The sequence below is a fragment of the Haliaeetus leucocephalus genome, unplaced genomic scaffold (genome assembly GCF_000737465.1).
Source record: "Haliaeetus leucocephalus isolate CR32 unplaced genomic scaffold, Haliaeetus_leucocephalus-4.0 Scaffold858, whole genome shotgun sequence".
Lineage (NCBI taxonomy): Eukaryota > Metazoa > Chordata > Aves > Accipitriformes > Accipitridae > Haliaeetus > Haliaeetus leucocephalus.
Window position 1 is genome coordinate 3,957,042 of NW_010973294.1, and position 19,069 is coordinate 3,976,110.

At 40.5% G+C, this 19,069-nt stretch overlaps 1 protein-coding gene across 3 annotated transcripts; it reads right to left on the bottom strand.

Moving 5' to 3' along the window:
- Nucleotides 1–822: 822 nt before the first annotated feature.
- Nucleotides 823–16,587, bottom strand: CHCHD7 (coiled-coil-helix-coiled-coil-helix domain containing 7). Of its 3 annotated transcripts, none has more exons than XR_775339.1 (5): nucleotides 16,519–16,587; nucleotides 15,866–15,964; nucleotides 14,114–15,057; nucleotides 5,369–5,544; nucleotides 823–909 (listed from the first exon to the last, which is right to left on the bottom strand). XR_775339.1 is itself a non-coding variant. In XM_010582916.1 (3 exons), exons 1-3 carry the CDS (start codon nucleotides 16,570–16,572, stop codon nucleotides 14,956–14,958), a joined length of 255 nt encoding a protein of 84 aa, XP_010581218.1. In that variant the 5' UTR covers nucleotides 16,573–16,587; the 3' UTR covers nucleotides 11,653–14,955. The 3 variants fall into 3 exon arrangements, 1 of the variants encoding a protein (XP_010581218.1); XR_775338.1 differs by lacking the exon at nucleotides 823–909 and adding an exon at nucleotides 3,983–4,787; XM_010582916.1 differs by lacking the exons at nucleotides 823–909; nucleotides 5,369–5,544 and having other exon boundaries at nucleotides 11,653–15,057.
- Between the last annotated feature and the right edge of the window lie 2,482 nt (nucleotides 16,588–19,069).

The window sequence follows — 19,069 nt, forward strand, 5'->3', positions numbered from 1 at the left end:
TCTCTCTGGTTGGAAATATTCCATTGCTTTCCATGTTCACAGCTGGAAAACAGTGAAACATCCCTAACCAGTATTTCTCCAGTTCCATTGTACACCAGCTATTCACCGATTGGTTTTCTGCTAAAGAAAACTTTGCTGCTAAAGAAAGCTTTACAGCAATGCCTGTGAAAAGCCCTATCATGAACAAGCAGTTGCACAAGGAAGCTTTTATTAAGCAAGATCTCAACAGGGATTGTTGAAGTCACAGTAAAATATGTGCAACCACCTCTATTTGCAGCAAATCTAGATGCGCAAGCAGGAAAATTCTCCCAGCTGCAGAAGACAATTTTCTTGCTAGTCTGCCTTGACAGCTCACTGTTGCTTAAGGAAATGGAGCCAAGCTATCACTTCTAGCACTTCAGCAGGTGATTCACCAGCAGCTGAGTCATCCCCGTCCAAGGCTAGCACATCCAAAACCCTGGGAGGGGTGGTCGGCTGCAGAAAGGAAGCACAACAAACCTTCCTGCACTAATTCATGCCATCTGGGAGTGACAGCCCATAGGCCTGCAGCTTTATTTGAAAAATATTGTTTACAATTTTTATTACAAAGTCCATAGGGAAAAAGACAATTTTATTCAACAGTTCATCATCATTACACAAACTGTTGTTCTGGATTCAGCTTCAGAAAACAGGAAGCAATACTCAAAAGATTGGTTTGTCAGGCTGCTTTTGCAGACCTTTGTTGTTAAGTCAAACAATTAGATGGCAAAATTGGAATTGAACCCACTGTCATGCAATGGAGTCTTCTGGTGTTAGAGGTCTCTCTGGTGAGCCACAGAGGATATGAGCTGTTGCAGAATCTTGACTCATCACTTTGGTTGGTGGTAACCCAGGCTTACACGGGAGGTCTCTTGGCCTAGATGTTCATAACTGAACAGAAACGCAGCAATCACAAATGGTTACCTGTGACCAGATGCTGCGTGGTGCCTGTAGCTCACGTGTCCCAGTGCTTGCAAGATCACTTTGCTTAAGTGTGAAATTAGGTAAGACCAGTCATTAACCCCACAGAAGCGGTTCCCTTTAACCTGCTGGGTTAGCAAATTTGATCAGCTCAGTGAAGGATCGGGCAAGTGTGAGAACTGGCGGAAGGTTGAAGATGAGACTGTCCCTAGGCAAGGGGATTGGGTAAAGGGAGCAGGGTCTCCCCATTTGACAATGGTGAACTGTTAGATAGCTCAGCCCTCTGATTTAACTCACAACGTTGTGTTTACTGATCTCAGATACCACTTAAAAAAAAAAGAAAATCAGTAATAATTAGTTGCTTTCCACCTGCTGCAACCAACAATTAAACAGCAAACTTTGCAAGATAAAGGTACACAGTGGATTATTCATTAATCCACAGTGCACGAAAAGCAAATTCACAGACTGTGTAATGCTTTAGAACACTTGGCTACAGTCAAAATATGTCTCAAAAATCACTTTGATCTGTAGTTTCCATGGAGAAGGAGCATCCACTGCACTTCCACTCTGACCATGCAGCCTGGGTTGAAAACAGAGTTTCTGCCATCAGGGGTAGGGGTGAACGGAGTGGACACACTTGTCTTCTCAAAGGAAAGGCAAACTTTGGCTTTACCTCAAGATAAGAAAACTGGTCTAGAACTAAGCTCCAGGTTCCCAAATCAGCTCAGTTTCTGTAAGGGAGCATAAATAGGTGCAAAATATTCCGTACCTTCTCTCCCTTTTTGTCCCCACTTGCCTAGACAGGAGGAGTCGTCAGGAAATTAGCATGTGGTGCAGGTTCTTCAGGAACTTAAATGAAGGTGTAAAAACATCAGGAGTGTGATACAAACAGTTAAAGGTCAAGATTTGAGATGTATTGAGTGGTTGGGCATTTCCATACTATGAGCATAGCCTGAGACATACCCAGAGGTCACAGGGAAGAAACACTGCCTAAAATCACAGCTTTCCATTCTGAAAACCTCGCCCGAAACTCGTAATGTTTGGGCCTGGGTCTCTGAATAGAAGACTCCCATGGGGATGCCACAGATCTACAATGAATAGGGCACAGACTGCAGTGTTCTCCATCCATGTGCTCTAATGGAACATATAATTGGTGATCAAGGCTCCAGACTTCGCCCTTTGCTGACTTGGGAACTTTGATACTACAGGTGCATATGAACTTCTAAAAGTTATTTGAAAGATTGAAATATCTATGGCCTAGGTCTGCATCTTTTTAAAAAAGGCAGACATTGGCAATAAACCCCCTCTTCTAGAGGATTTTTTTTTTTTAAGATAAAAACATAGTTCTGTTATTAAACACCAAAACAAGTCTGCAAATACTCTCAAAGATTTTTTTTTCCATTCTGTTTCCCCTTGCTTAAATTATCCTCACAATTTATATTTACCTTAATAACATCCAAATAGTTTAAACAGGTCTTAAAGAAGGGGAGGGAAACACGCTTCTAGTTTTGAGAGCTAAAATGTGATTGCTCCAACAAAGGGAAAACATGCACATGATCATACACATGCAGCGAACACTGACATGTAAATGTCTACTTAGATGTGTGCTGGTTTCCTCTCTGGTTTTGTTGTGGGGTTTTTTTGTTTGTTTTTTTTTAGGGGAATAAGGCCTAGAAGTTTGAACAATGAAACATTGGTATAGGTTTACCTGGGAAACTACCTGTCTTCATAATAGGGTTAGAGATGGCCACTTCAGAGGTGCTATTAGCTGCCATTCCTTGCATCATATTTTTCAGCACAGCTGGTAGAATGTGGTCTGTATGAGGAATTTGGAAGTTGTTTTTCTGCTCTTGGTTAATAAAATCTTATCTGTCCTTGACAGCAGGGCAAAATTCAGGGCAGACAGAAGAAGCACAGAGCTACTGCCAGATGTCTTCTTTTTTTTTTTTAATTTTCTCTCAAGAATTAGGCTTTTATAGTACCTGAGGAAGAAAAGTACCAGTTATATGATCTGGCTTCTTGGGAATAGAAAAAGTTACTTTGGTTTCCTACTGCTGCCTTTACTGAATCAAAATACACTTTAACTCTGCTGGGTGGCCAGAGGTGGTGGATGCTTTCTTTCAATGTCTATAGGTGAAGCTAATCTTCGGCGATGCTGTTTGCTACATTTCCAGATAAGTTGTTAGAAGCAGATGACGCAGATGCTAATAAGCAGGATATCACACTTGCGTTTCTCTCAAAACAGCTTTGATTCTGTTTAGCAGAGAAGGAACATTTCAAAAGGCCATCCTCATTTACAGCAACTTGTGACATTCTGACATTCATTTGGAAGAAGAGGAATATCTAAAGTCCCTGACACAAGCAATGCATTTTCTTAGATGTAACTACTATGTGATAGTTTAAGTGTTTCTCATTCATCTCTCAGAAGTAAACTTACTCCTACCAGTCACCCAGAAGACTGCAGCTCAGTCCATATAGTCTGCTAACAGCTTCTCCAAGATCCATCAGTGAAATTAATGATCATTCACATGCATGTAAGCTGCTGGCTCAGATCTTTAGGACAAATTGTGTGAACATGAATGTTTCTCAATAAATCAGGACTAGTTTATGGATACAATGACTGAAGTATCTTTATTGGTTTATATTACTGAATAATACTGTTAAAAAAAATAGAAATTAAAACACAATGAGGTTATTGAAGGACAACTAGTTAGTGTTGCTTCATTTATTTTGAAGTGTCCAGACTTGTTTTTTTTAAGAAATTGCTTTTAGAAGTTTTTTCTCTTGTCAGAGTTGCTAAACTTTAAAAATAATCAAATTGAATCAAAATATGCTAATTTTAAGAGAACCAAATCAAAACTCCTTTTTAACAAAAACCACACGACTAGGAAGAAAAACAATATTGTTTCAGCTTCAGAAACCAGGAAATGATGGCACAGTCTAAGGAATATGTATATTAAGAAACATAAAATTAACATGGCAAGCAGATACCCTTACAACCAAATGCTAATATTTCAAAATAAAATTAATTTCTATCTCACTTTGCTAACAAAAGTCTTATTCCAGTGGCTGAAGTAGTGACACCTAGTATCAGTTTGCCTGATTATTTCACATAACATCAAGAAAGACTTATTAAACCCTACCTAACAAAACAGAATAGTCGGCATAAGCTGGGTAATGAAGGTAGAAGTGATAGCTTAAAGCTGGATCATGGGCAGTGAAACAAAGGGCTTGTGGATGTCTCGCTCTAAGAAAAGCCATGCTAAGGACCTGCCTTCATAATACGGTGTGAAATTGTCATTCTGGCAGGCTAGTAAGGTGTGTTTCACACTTGGAGAGCACTACCTTGCCAGAAACAGCAGGACATATTTACATTACAGCAATTGTTTAATAAGGGGAATATAAACAAAGTCTTCTTCCTATACCTCTTAAACAAATCTGATCTTTATGCAACTCTTCAGGAGTCTGAGGTGGGGAGGGGAAGGCTATAACTTTTTTTTTTTTTTTTTTGACTAAGTCATTTTAAGGTCATTAGGATAAATACTGTGGGAGTCAATGTTATCTGTGAGCTGCCTGACAGGCTCTGCCGGACAAAATCAAAAGCCTATGATTCATAATGTCTCATCCAAGACACACTGTGAAGATACAGCATAACCTGAATCCCCCCCCACATCTTTCAGCAGAGAAAGTGATATAGGAAGGCAATTTCTGGAAGAAGAATTCCTTTCTCATGGTGCAACCATCTCTCTTTGGAGAAGTCACTCTTAATTATAAGAAGCGCCCAACTGTTGTGGTTCTCAGTCTTTGGGGATACAGAGAGATGGCTTGCTGTCCAGAGATGTTGAAATCTGTACTGAACATGGGCTTTTGAAAGAAGAACTCTGCGTATGCCAAAGCATTCGCTACCCACAAAAGGGGTTATGCATGTGAATTTAACACAGTGAATGGTTCCCCTTGTTAGAAACCCCATAAATTACTGCGAGACTGGAAGCAGAGTCCTAGGACACTTTCTGGTGTGGTCACAATTTCCTACTCCAGCCCCCCTCGGGTTTTTATCCCCGGCGAAACGGCAAGCGGTGAACCTGGCGCACAGCACAGCACAGCTCGCCTTTCTTTGGCTTTCGTTTCGAATTATGGTTTTTCCGAGTTTCGGGGATGGGATGCCCGCGTCGCAGCCCGGCGGAGGAGCGGCTCTGCAGCCAGCGCGGCGGCTGCGCTCCCGCCGGAGCCCCCCTCTTTCGGCGGGAAACCTCCCAGCGCAGCGCCACCGGCCCCGCTCCCTCCCCTCCAAAACACTGCGTGAACCAGAGAGCTTAGTAAGCACCAGATTATACTGCGCTCGTCAAAATACATTTCTTGGCAAAGTACCTGGTTTGGCTCCATCTAGTTCGAGGAAAAGTGGTTTATTAGGTTAAGTCAATTCGCTTACCTAAAATTTGCTGGATACGTTCTTGCAAGGCCACATGTCGAATGTCCTTTCAAAGGCTTGTGCGAGAACATCTGTGAACCTCCTGTGTCAGAAACATCTCATCAACGGTATTAATCCCTTGCTGAACAGAAAGCGTTACTTCTCTTAGGTTGGTGCAGAATCTAGCAATGTGAAAGCTGCAATAGAAATAAATCATGAGGAAAAACTTGCCCATAAAATCATTCTCTACAAGCGAGTAGCAATTCTAGACCTGACAGAGGATGCAAACAAAAACATAAATGAACCCATTAACATTTTAAAGTAGCAAATTGTTCTGATTTCAGAAATGGCGCCAGCTTCTCCCCGCTTTACAGAGGCCAATTGGTAGCAATAAACAGCAACAAATTACCTCACTAGCACACTCAAAAATGACCAGCCCGCATTTCCAGACCAGCACAAAATCAGGCAGATCTGTACCCGTTTGGGTCAAACCAAGAATGAGATTTCCCTGACACAAGGAGCAGCTGGCTGTTTGCAAACATCCAGCTTTACAGCAGCTTTTCCGGCAGGCCGACCTCCTGCAGCTGCCAACTGGAGATACTGATGCTCTCTGCCAACTCCTGGCTGGCAATTTTACTACACCACAGAAAACCAAAGCATTTTGTGAACTCTTCTTGTCCCACAGCAAGCCTAAGAGAGCTGAGGTGTTAATAAATACTTGAACATAATCGATTCCCAGGGTTTTGAGCATTAAAATTTAAAGGGCAGAAACCTGAAAACTGCTTTTAACGCACAGGTAGGCAAAACCTACCAGTGAGCCTTTTCAGTGCTTTTCTACTCCTCATACATGTGTGCTTGCAGCACTATATTGCAATGGGATCACATCTAGGGACTAAAAAGACTGGCACACTGTCAAGACTATTTAAACTGCCCAGCTGGAGATGCTAGGGAATTGTGGCTCGCTCTAGGTTTTATCTGCTTTTAGCTGCCTGCCACCTCAAGAATCACAGCCCTTACGTACTCACAGCTTTGAATACCAAAGCCCCCTTTTCAAGCACAGAAAGCCTTGCCTGAGCTGTGATAGCAGTTGTGGCTTCAGCATCTGCTCCCTGTCTTTTGCTGCTCGCTCAGACGCCCTACATTGCCCCTTCCAGCCCAGGGACCCAAGCGTGGCTGCAGCTGCGCAGTGAGGTGCCTGGGGGCCCAACTGGGCTGAAAAGCAACAGTCCTCCCCTTCTCCCCACCTTCCTGTCGCTATTTTGTTGGTGGATACATTCCCCAGGCTAGAGCCCTGCGCCAGCATTGACAGTGGGGATCACAAAGAGGCACCAGCCGGAGGGCAGGAACAAGGGACCTGGAATGGCAGTTGCTGAAGGGAATCACTGAAAATATGACCATCAAGTAACACCTGCAGAAAAGTCAGCTTCCTTCTGCTCACCCCCACACGAGCAAGACTTCACAATCGCTCCCCAGGCCTGATGGAGCAAAATGTTTATTCCATAAATCCCAGCAGTGCCATGCCATGGTAGGGAGGGACACCCAGTCCATCAGCATTGCCGGCACCAAAGTGCAAAGCTGAACACGAAGCACCGGGGACTTCTGATACCAACGTATTTGGCACCCACAGGCTGTAGATGTCTGAAGACAGAGACAGCCGACAGGTGAACAGGCCCTTAGGGATCTACATTTTAAAGTTTGAGAGTAAAAGTGGTTCTTCTATCCTGTACAGGAGCAGCGCAGGATCTCAAAGTGACATCTTTAATTTAAGGAACTGCTTTTGTTTACCTGTCAAGTAGAAGACTACTAAACCACAGCATTTCTTAGACCATCAGTAACATCTGTTCAAATCCATTCACCCCTAGGAAACCTATGGCCAAAGTACTGAAGACTGATACTACAGGATATGGCAAATTCCTAGTGCTCACCCTACTTTAGGATCTGTCCCTTACCTTCCCTCCTTTGGTTACTTATGCATCGAAGCAAGCACTGTATTGCCAACACATTCCAGTGCAGCAACTTCATTCAATTCCACTATTTAACAAAAATCAGGAGAAAATATGACAAAAATCTCCTGTCACCCTACTTTTCATATGCAACCACATTCACTGATCAACAGTTGCATGCAACTCTAGAGCCAAGGACTGCTCAGGGGTCCACGTTTCAAGGCAAGAAAAATTTTTAGATTCACATTGGCACAATAAATAAATATTACCAGCAGGCTATTTCTGTGAAAACATTGCAAAACCTCTTTTGAGAAAACAATTGCAATCCTTTTTCATCAATGAAAAATGTTTAGATTATTCACATGCTTAGGAGCATTTTAAAGCTTGAATTGATGCCCCATATCCACTATTAGTCTAACTTTGTCTTACAGCTGTGAATTGCTTTCAGCATACTCAGCAAGTACCTCAATCTTTCTTGTTTGTCATTATACATCATCTTATTCATCTTACAATTGTTTTCCATTTTGGAACAACTCTGAAGATCAGTTTTTAACCCACTGATATAACACAATACAGTATTATCTCTACACAGAACACTGATTTTTGACAGACACTAATTCAATTTTGTTGTATACATATACAACAAAAATCTGACCCCTGACCCATTAAGTTCCCAAACGGTATAGTTTGCAGCTGTCTTTAACATCATCCAGCATTCATACTCAACTGCTTTTACTAAAAAGCAGTTAAAGAAATCTTTTATTTTCATCTCTTCCAGTAACAGTAAATTTAAAAAGAGATTTGCTTTTTTAAAAATTGTTTTATTGATTTGTTACTCTCTATTTTAAATCTACTGATCCATAGCACACATGAAATGGTGTTCAATGACTGAGGGCGATTATTATTTTACAGGCCAATGGACAACACTGATATTCCCTGGTACAAAGGACAGGTTTTATGATAGGAAACAGTCACATGAAGTGTTAAAAACAAAAACAAAACCAAAAAAACCCAAAAAACATAAGTGTGGCATAGTTAAGGTGCTAAAGTACAGGAATTTAACAGCACCTTTCCAAAAGCAAAGGCTGAACTTAAAAAATTCAAAAAATACAAAGTATATTGGAGAAGATGTAAATTTAAAATACTGAGCAGTGAGAGATAAAGAACTGCAAAGATGCACACATTTCTGTTCCACCGAGGATGTTAGATACAAGACAACATCTTTGCTAGAAGAGAATGAAATATGTAGTACAGAGAAAAAGCTAAGACAGATGGTGATATTTGTGGTAATGTTTACCATAGAAGGGTAAAAACATTTTCCAGTTAAAATAAGAGTTTGGCATTAACAGAAAATATTTGTTACACAGCAGCTTCCAAAGGTGGCTCATAGCTTGTATCCACTCATGTGACCCAGAAGAAATATGAAATAGAAAGAGGAGGCAAGATGTTTTTGAAACTGTATGAAAATGAAAAAAATGTTAAAATAGCAGGGATTGAGCAATTTTCATTTTTGTTTCAAGTCTGTGTTCTGCCAAAGTCACTTAAATATCAGGAATTGTTTGCAGAGCATAGCTGTTTATCAAGTAAAATAGGTAAAGAGGTAGCCCAAGGGTAGTGGGACTTTTAAGAGAGAGGAATGATTGGAAGAATAGTGCAATGCAAAACCTAATTTGCCAACAATTAATGTTTGAGTTTAAAAAAAACAAACCCCAAACCAAACAACAATAGGGGTTGTGGAATAGCTCCAGATAGTTTTAAACAGATTAGGGCTGGGGCTCCAGACAGAATCTGCTCAAATTGAATGTTGGGGGAAAAAAAACAAAGAAAACCCCAAAACCCACACAACAGAATCAAACAAAAACTACCAACCACCCCCCCGACCAACAACAAACACCACCATACAGCCCCTGAAGCAAGGAGGCTGTGAATATGAATAATCCTTTGGGGTACAAAGGACCTAGAAGTTAATGCAAATATCACAATTTACTTAGCAAAAGGCAGAAAAGCCTAGATATAGAAAACAATTCTCAAAATTGATTTTAAAAGAATGGTCTTAGAAAAAGATGCCTAGCTTCATTGACAATGAAGATTATTAGCTTTAAAAAAAACACCACCAAAAGAAGTTTCTGTCCTATTGATGGAAGAGCCATGCCACCCAACTTGTCTGATTTTTCTAGATATTATATAATAAATTAAGGAATTAGTCCCACAGACAGCATTGGGAGAAAGCGTTTCATATTAGACAGCCCTCACATCTTTCCTCAGAAGAGATTTTTGTAGGGAGGGAACTGCTAATAATAAAGCCATATGCCACATTACTTCTCTATCAGAAAGACATGAAAATCTGTTGTAGCTCTCAGTCTAAGTGATTCCAGTATTATTTTTAGTGTTTCTCCAGTGCCACATCTGTGTACAGCATTCTACCAACTAATAAGAAATGGCAGGTTGCTGCTCAAGGAGCTGACAACCTGAATTAAACATGATGCAGTACCATACAACAAATGAGACTGGAAAGCTTTTTTGAGAATGGGCTACCAGAACTTTAAAAAATAAGGAAGATTCTTTCACTAGCTACCTAATTAGTATTTTATATAGATACACATGTAGTCTTAAGAGTCTGCTGCTAGATTAACTTTTTTTAGTCACAGGGAATTAGCTACAGAAGTGCATTTTTGGGTTGAAGGGGAAGATGGTGTTGTAAAAAACAGACACTTAGGTGAAAAAAAACACCAAAACAGTTGTATAATGCATATATGAGCAGGGAAGATATTCCAGCCAGAGTGGAAATTAGCTTGTGAAAGATGACTAGGCAAAAGGCAATTAGTGAGGATAAAGCTGTAGAATGAAACCTCCAAGATGAACTTTGAGCCTCAGGCATGGATGGTGATCACGAAGTTACAAGACAGGGTGGGAAGCAGTGTAACTGATGAAAGCAAGAAGATAATATAGAAATCAGGAGATGGAACAAGTATTGTACCCGAGGAAAAAAACCCAAAGAATAATGTAATAGGAGAACGGTGTCCACAAGGCAGAATATAGCATCAGTGTGAGGAAAACAAGAAGTTGAGCTTATTGAAAGGGATGCTGAAGGGAGAGACAGGCAAGTTGCAAAGGAATTTCAAGTTAGCTGCATTCAGTTTAGCAGCTCAGTTGTCATAAGGGAAGTAATCATGTGTGATTTGAGGATCATTACATTGAAGGCCTTAAAACTGAAAATCCTCAGAAAAGCACTTGAGATAGGAAGCATCAAGACAGAAACCTAAAAGGTAGAGAGGAATTACTTATTCAAAATCTGATGAGTCTGTTACTATATACATGATATCATATGTAAAAAACATACTAAGGTTTTATTTTAATGACCCACTGCATGTAGTCAGTATAAAGGCAGTACTTCCCTCTTACATTTTTCCTATCAAATAGGCTGCAACAAAAATTAAAAAACCTCTGAAGTGCTATGCTTGTTTTACTTTTTATTACTTTAATACTTATGGAACTGTTGCCTCATTCTTGCAAGAGAATAAAAGCCTGCAATAGTGTACTATTTTTCCAAACTTTTTTCATACTACGATTATTTTTTTCATAGCTATTTTAGAAGACTGACTTTAAAGGTGCAGATACTTTTAGCATGAGTTAAGGGCTGCCTCTAAAGGCATTAAAGCAGAGTAACACCATGTGCTCTAAATTCATCCTATCTGTTTTGCAGGAGCTTTAGGGAAACCTCCCTTATATGCACACCCTTAGTCATACCAGTGCAGAAGTTTTATTAGAAGACCGTGAAATAGACTCAGAGCTGCAGCACACGCAACTCCCTGCCTTTCAAAGCTTCAGCCATTAAACCCAAAGAAGTTTTCAGGACTCTAGAGCTAGATGACTTTCTTCTAACACCTTCAAGAGCACAGACTCATCCCAACTGTGGCAGCAGAAAACTTCAGAGCCAAACATACAAAGGCCTTGTGCTGTAGGGTAATGGGAAAGGTAAGATGGTAAAATATACAGATGGGAGCCTGGACATCCACCTGGGCCTGGCAGAGAGCCTGTAGCTGCTGCTCAGTGCTCAGCTGTGATCAAATGACCACAGTGAAAAAATACTCTTTCAAGGACCATATTCCAAAGCTTCTCAGACTGCACAGAAACCTCCTATTTTCCAGCAGTGATTTAGACTCTTTTCCTCCTCTTCTGTTATAGTGTAGAGACAGGACCAATCTTCCCTTTCTCCTGCATGAATTCTGCTATCTCTGTGGGAAGAGGCTAAAAAAAGCTCACAAGAGCCAGTAGTGGGTGGAGTGATTCTGTTTTCACACAGTCTGTTGTGCAACAGCACCATCCAGCTGTCAAACAAAAAAACCCCACAAAAAACATTAATGCCACTATGCAGATTTGGTCCTTGTACCACAAAGAAAATGAAGAACTACACCTATTAAACAAAACCAACCCACAGGTCTTTTCCCTGCTTCTAAACTGATTATATGGATCCATTGTGTTATGTTTTCTGGGTTAGTACACAAGAATGTGCTTTAGCAAAACTAAGAATTCAGCAGTTTATTTCTGCCCAGTAAGACTGGCAGGCTAAAGCTTACCTCTGTTTCAGTGAAGCGTGGAATATAAGCTCTCAGGTATGAGGAAAAGACCATTATCTTTGGCACACAACCAAAGACAGTTAATCACACTACAAAAATTAATGGAAAAAAACCTCAACCATTTCATACACAAGAGTACATGTTTTAGCTATCATAATTTACCACTCTTGAGCTTCAGTAGTGAAAGCAAGAACAGAAACCTCCAGTGAGGGTGAAAAATGATGAAAACTCAGACTTAACTAATGGATTACTCTTGAGAGACATTATGATGTGAAGAAGAAAACTTCTTGCTTTCCAAGATTTTCCATAAAGTTGTGTTCTTTAACTATAAGGCATATGCAATGTAAGTAAATGCATTCCCTACAATGGATGACTGATTACCTGAATTAAATCCACAAGGTCACTGCTTAAATTGCCCTCAGTTCTTCACCAAACTCAATTTTGTCATAACACCAGCAGGGAGCTTATCATGTGTGTCCACTGATGATCAAGAAGTCTAATATTAGACTACTGTTCTTGCATTACATGTGCCTTAGTCTGTCCTGTGATCCCACATTCTTGTATCGTTTGATACTTGAAAGCAGGGAATGCATCTCCTTTTCTGACTTTATGCAGTCCAGTACTAGTTATCTACACTCTACAAGCAGTACAGGGTTATCTATTAAAGTCTAAAGATAAGTCAATCATCCTGTAAAGAAAACAAAAACAGTGCACACTTTCCAAGTAAATATTGGCAGGAAAAAATTGTAAATGCAACAATTAACCTAGGAGAAAGGGAATTTCTACACTCAAAGAAAACTTGAGAGGAAAACTTAGGATAAATGAGATGACTTTAAGGAACTTGAGCTTATGCAAGGAAGAATCAGCATAATCACATCAAGGAGAGATGCTGTTTTTCTTGCATAGAACTAAAACATACAATAGATTTTAATGCAAGCCCAGAACACAAGAGCACAGCAACAGGAAAACAGCAAGCACTAGAATAGTAGCTAAAGCCATCAGAGCAAAGAACATGCCGAAAGATACAGCAAAGGTGCAAATGACAAACCTGTGCCAAGTGGGAGAGAAGGTGCCCTTAGACAAGCAAGGCAGCAAAACCAGAAGAGTCCAGAGAGACACAGAACTAAGGAAAAGGGGACAATCAGCTCCCCCAAAACTGCAGATGAACAGGAAGATCAAATAGAGGCATGGCCAGTGGGGAAGTAGTATGGCTAAGTTTGATGAATGAAAACAAGTGCTCCTTTCACTAAGACTGGGAGAAGAGAATACAAGACCTTCAAGAGGAGTGCTGTTAGAAAGTCATTGCAGGACTACCTGATTAGATCAGAGACAGAACAAAGATACTAGAAAAAAAAAAAGTGTTGCAATGAGAACAGACCAAAATGCTCATATTGGTAAAAGAATTGGTGCCAAATGGGAAAAAAAAAAAAGGCAAGACTGGTATGTAGGAAGGTACTGGAAGAAGGTGGCAAGGAGATGGTAGGCAGGAAAGAGCCTTTGAATCTATAATGCAAGTTTCTTCTCTGTTCCACACACACAAAAAAGAAAAATGTCAGCAAAGTTTGAATTACAAGTGCAGAGAAAGTAACTTAAAATAAAGAATCTGATGATCTTGACCAAAGAAAGTCTATTTCCCTTGCCAGGAACTGACTAAAGAACTTGTAACATGGCCTGGAGGCTGCACAGCTATGCTCAGAGAACTGCATACTCAGAAGGCATAGTTACACACTCATTTCAACAACACAAAAGGGTATGATCAATCCATTTCACAACTCAGATGTGTAAGGAGAACAGGCAGAAAGAAGAGGAGGAGGAAAAGCAGATCTCCATTAGTTACTAGGCAGGTCAAATAACAAGGGGGAAGGTGGAAACAGCGTAAAAATCCCACTAAGCATAGAAATAGGCCTCTGGTGGAAAGAAACAAGACAAGCCAGACAGAAGGAGAAACAGGAAGCCAGAAGTCTTTCCAAAACAGTCTAAATAGAGAGACAACACTTTTACACCATCCTCCATGAGGTCAGCCAGAGTTCTGCCAACTCGATCACAGTAAGTCCTAAAGGATTTCACATGGAACTTGAGCTCATGACAGTGGTTTTTCTATTTTACCACAGGGTGCAAGCTTTTAAGCCAGGACACCAGAAGGTAGTAGAGGTAAGAAAACAGTGTTTCCACTAGACGGCAACCCATTTACACTTATTAGTTGTTCAGTTTAGTTAATGAATCAATCTTACTTAAGATTAGAGTACCTGTTCAAACTGAGCTTTGTAGTCATGTATGAGTAAGCATTTCCAAACCCAGGGCTTCAGCTGTCCAGAGAGTCTTAGATAGATGTACTATAGTTAAACCTGCCATGTCACTCAGAGTATATGTTTACATGTCTACAAGCCCCCCCTGCCAGAGAAGTATCTATTTACTATCCGCAGAGGTACTATTCAGTTCAGACCTGAGGAGTTCAGTTCTATCTTCATCAACCTCTCTAACCTTGTAACAAGCAAACCTTGCAGATCTGATTTACTGCAAGCTTCTGCTGTCACTGATAAGCGTGGTGGCAGACCTAATGACAAGCTTGTTGGATTTGGGATTTTAATTCATGAACAGTCTTATTTACACCAGGGACACAGACTACAACTCGACGTGCAAGTAGCGGTAAGATCACACATGGTAATTCCATGCTATCGGGAAGAATAGCTGGATACAAGAAACATGTTGCACGTTCCAGTCTCTCAACCTGCTCCATCCCTAGAACTACACTGCAACACTCACCAGCCCCCTCTTTTCAAACAGATTTTCTGCAAGTCCCATTAATTTTATATTTAGCATTTCACAGCAAGTTAGTTTCTACTTCCAAAGTGTCTAGACATAAGTTGTGTTGATACCCATGTCTTCCAGTGAGAGGCCAAGTTCCCATGACAGGGAGTATGAATAAAACCAGTAAGTCCTATCCGAGAAAGCTCACACATTTCAGAATTTAAGAGCTTATTTTAATCCAAGATATGGCAACTGTAAAGTCCAGTTCATAAAAGGGCAACTTGCTGACAATAAGTCTTCATATGTACAGTGAACACAGTCAAGCAATGCAAGTTTCTAGTCAGTAGGGCTTCCCCATTGATTCCAACATTTTCTTTCTCTCTTCTGCTGAGGGCATCTCTGGTTTCACACCATTTCTTCTCCTTTGCATCATAATGTCATGCTGAAAATAGAAGACAGTGACCATGAGAACACAGATCTCTCAGAAGTCTCTGCCTCTGAGCTCCAAATGAATGATTCTTTAACAGAAGTACTTTTCATATATCAAGAGCCAGATGCTGATAACTAAACGTACTAATATTTAACTGAAGATATCAGATAGTTTACCTTGCTGCTTCAGAAGACAGTGAAATTACAGTATTCCCATTACACTATGTAAGACTAATGCACAATTGTCTTTAAATAGTTTTTTGGTAGTTTGTGCAAGTATTTAAAGGCTAAGCTAAAAGACTCTTTACTACTGTGGCATAAGGAAAGAAAACAGCAGAGAACAGTTTAACTGCACATAGCTGCTCATGATACTTCTCTACCACAAGAGAGAAGGAAATAAGGACACCACCAAATACAAATGAACTCTTCCTAAGCTCTATCTTAGGTTAAAGTAAACGTGACCCAAACCAATGGAAAAACAGATGAACTTATCTTACCTTACCTCAGGATTTTTTTCATTATATCCATTTAAAACAGAACTCATTACTAGAAATATCTGACTCAAATTCAGAGGTAATCATATCAGGTACTGCAAGAACACTGACTCACAGTTTAAGAGGGTAAACTTAGGAGAGCCAATTACTTTGATGTGCATCTGCTTAAGTCTTCCAGCAACACATACCAAGACTACCCAGGCCTGTAAGTCACTGTAAAAACAGCAGCAGTCAGCACCAGCTAAGTCAGAAGAGTTCAGAAAGTAGTGTGTCAGATGTACTTAAAGCAAAGCATGGAGTAAAATTTAGAGAATCTACTGTGCTTACCCAGAATTTTCTGCAGCTTTTGTACTGCAAAAAATAAGCAGTACACATATCCTTGTTATAGTTGTTGTCATCCATACATTTTGTAGAGGCATCTGTTTCCTTTAACAGGGAGAACATACTTCAGAGCTGAGGGAAGTTACTGTACTCGGTGTCTAAAAATTCTAACAAGTCCCACAATATCTGTGAAGATATGAGGCAGCTTCTCAGATTAAAGAATACTATCAAAGAGAGCAGGGGAACATCTATCACAAAGGATAATCAGTAATTCCAAGCAATGACTTCATTTAGAGATAACAGACATTAGTACTCTTTAAATATTAAGGATAGAGTCCACAGAACAGTTGTTTACAAAGATGCTTGGTATAACCCACAAAAGTCTCTTAAAAATCAACCAAGCTTGTCTAACCAGGATTTCAGGCTCTGGTTTTAAAAACAGAAAATTAAAGAGATTGCTCTCCCGTTTATGAGGAATTGCTCATTATTTCACACTTACTATAATGGATAATATTCAGCTTTTCCCATCTTCAGACTCTTTAAGAAACTTTTTATGCAAAATGTCAATGCAAGAGTGCTATCCATTAAAAAAATCCTCGAGAAATTGCATTATTTAACACTAAAACATACAAACAAAAATTCCAGTTTGATCATCTTACCGCTACGCATGGATTTATATCATGGTCTCTAAGCTGTTGTGCATGCCTGGACATTCTAGACAGATACTCGTACCTTGGCGAGAAACAGAAAAGAAACAGGTTAAGTGTCTACTTCTGGTAGTAACTCAGGATTAAGTCTGAGCTTCAGCATGTAATAAAGGCCTTCCAATAACATATGCAATTTGGTTGTCTTAAAAAAAAACCCAAACAACCCACCACCACCAAACAACTTTTGCAAAATGTTACTTCAAAAGCACTAAAAGCAAGACAACTCAGGCAAGTTTAGCCTGTCACTGAGACTGCTTACTCCCTGATACATTCCTGCAGAATAGAGCCACTGCAGTGACTCTTATACCAGCCTGTCATATTGTTGACAAAGTGACCATGTCTAGGAGAAACAGCTCCATAGAAGCTGTTCACAGCCAACACACCATAGACACTTCAATTAATAGTGTGGGGGAGCAACGTACAAGTAAACTTCTCCAGATTTGTGCCTACAGATCACATCTGTACCTTCACTGAGCTTTCCCAGGTGTAACAAGTGCCCAGCCATCTCCCATGTCACTATGAGATATTTAACAGAAAAAGAAATGGTTTCACTGCAAAGAGGCACCAGACCCACTGCTTATGACAGCTTGAATCGCATTTTTCACCAGTTTAGTTTGACACTGACTCTAGGAACTGTAAGCTTGAGAGACACAGAGTTCAGTGCCAAGAACCTACACTGATCCAAGATGATGACATGAAGATGAACAGCAGACCCTCATTCCCGTTACAACTTCCCATACATTGCCTCTGGCAAACATATGGCCATGCAGGTATTTGTTCCAAACAAATACTAAATCTAACCAAAAATAAATTAATGTTGACCAGATGACTGTTTGAGCCAATGCAAGCAGAAATACAGGACTGCGGAATAGAGCGCTCTTTTGCAGCAAATTAAAGTACAGCTGAAGAAGGAAACTGTGAAAGAACATCCGTGCTCAATCTTGTTGGGTTTTTTTCCCCCCTAAAAACATTGCTGCTAATTCTAAACTTAAACCTGTTTCTGTTCACATTAGAGATTGGTAACTGCAAGCCTACAGTAAAAATCTAGTTTTGCTTGATATCAGCAAACAAAAACCAAATATTGCTCTTAGTAGCTCATAGACAGAAAACAATGTTTTAGATGAAGTTTCTTCTTTGGGAGAGAGTAAGCTATTCAAGGTGAATAAGCCTTAGATTTTACATCCTGTGCAAGTATATGCTCCTGATGCTTGGAGTATTTTTTGCATTCCACATGATCCTTTTCTGCAAATGGGCCTTTTAAAGAACAGCACCAGGAAACCCTTCCACTTTCTTCTGAGAACTATCCAGTGTTCAAGTTAACTTTACAAGCTAGGCAAATGGTTGCTTTTTTTGTGGTTGCAAGAGGATTTTTGATCAGGTACTTCCAATTAAAATGGAAACACAAGCATGCAGAACAGCAGCATCATCCCAGACTTCAAGGGGGGGGGGAGGAAGTAAAAGAAAACAAAAGCAGCATATCACAATGCCTCCACCGACACAATGTTTTTAGAGGTTGGTTTGTGTCTGTGTTCTAAATCTGCATTTCATTGATATTAGAGGTGTTAAGGACCACTTAAGCAGATATGCCTCAAGGTGTACGGTATGAGATCGACTTCAGCCTTACTCTTTCTCTGAAAAAGTATTCGGGAGTCATAGGATGTGTCATCATCAGTGTTCCTTATACAAACTGCAATTAACATTTTCAGTTTGATTACACTACCAAAGGCTGCAACCGTGCCCAGTTTAAGGAACAAGGCACACAATACATCAAATACCCACTTAATGAACCGGCAGTTCAGGTTCTCATGAAGCTGCTAAGTTCAGAGTAGACAAGTGCTTAAACGTACTTAGTACTACCAAAAAGTTCTGATAGCTCCTGCACGTGTTCCTCTCTCCCCCTCCCCGAAGCACTTCAGGATTGGAAACATTATCAGCTAAAAGGGCAGGCAGGTCACACCGAAATGCTGCTGTGTGATTGAACCAGCAGTCGGGCAGGAAGCGAGCTTCCCCCCCCAGTTTCTGCACATGCAGAGGCTTCCCTTCCTGCTTTCAGATTACAGGTCAGAGCCCAACCACAACCAAAGGCTTGTCTATTCCACAGTTCTTAATTATGCTTTAACACATTAACAGTTGTAAACTGTACCACAGAGAGATACATTTGCTGCTAGCACTCTTTAACCCTAGGGCTTTTTCAGTTCATAAAACCATCAGGATATTTTTCTATAGGCTCCCTCCCGTTGAAAAGTGGTTTTGGCTTTTTTTTAAACGCCTGTATCTATACAAAATTGCCAATTACGCTGCAATACAGACCAGCTTATTAAACCTGAAACCCTGGAGTGAAGGCCGTACACAAATCCTACGACTTCTGCCGCTCTTACAGCGGGACAAGCGGGGGGCGGGAGGAGGCAGCCGGCGGGTCCGGACGCCCGGCACCGCCGAGATGCCTTGCCCGCCTCAGCCTCCACGAAGAGGGCCGGGGGGCAAGTCAGGTGCAGAGGGGGGC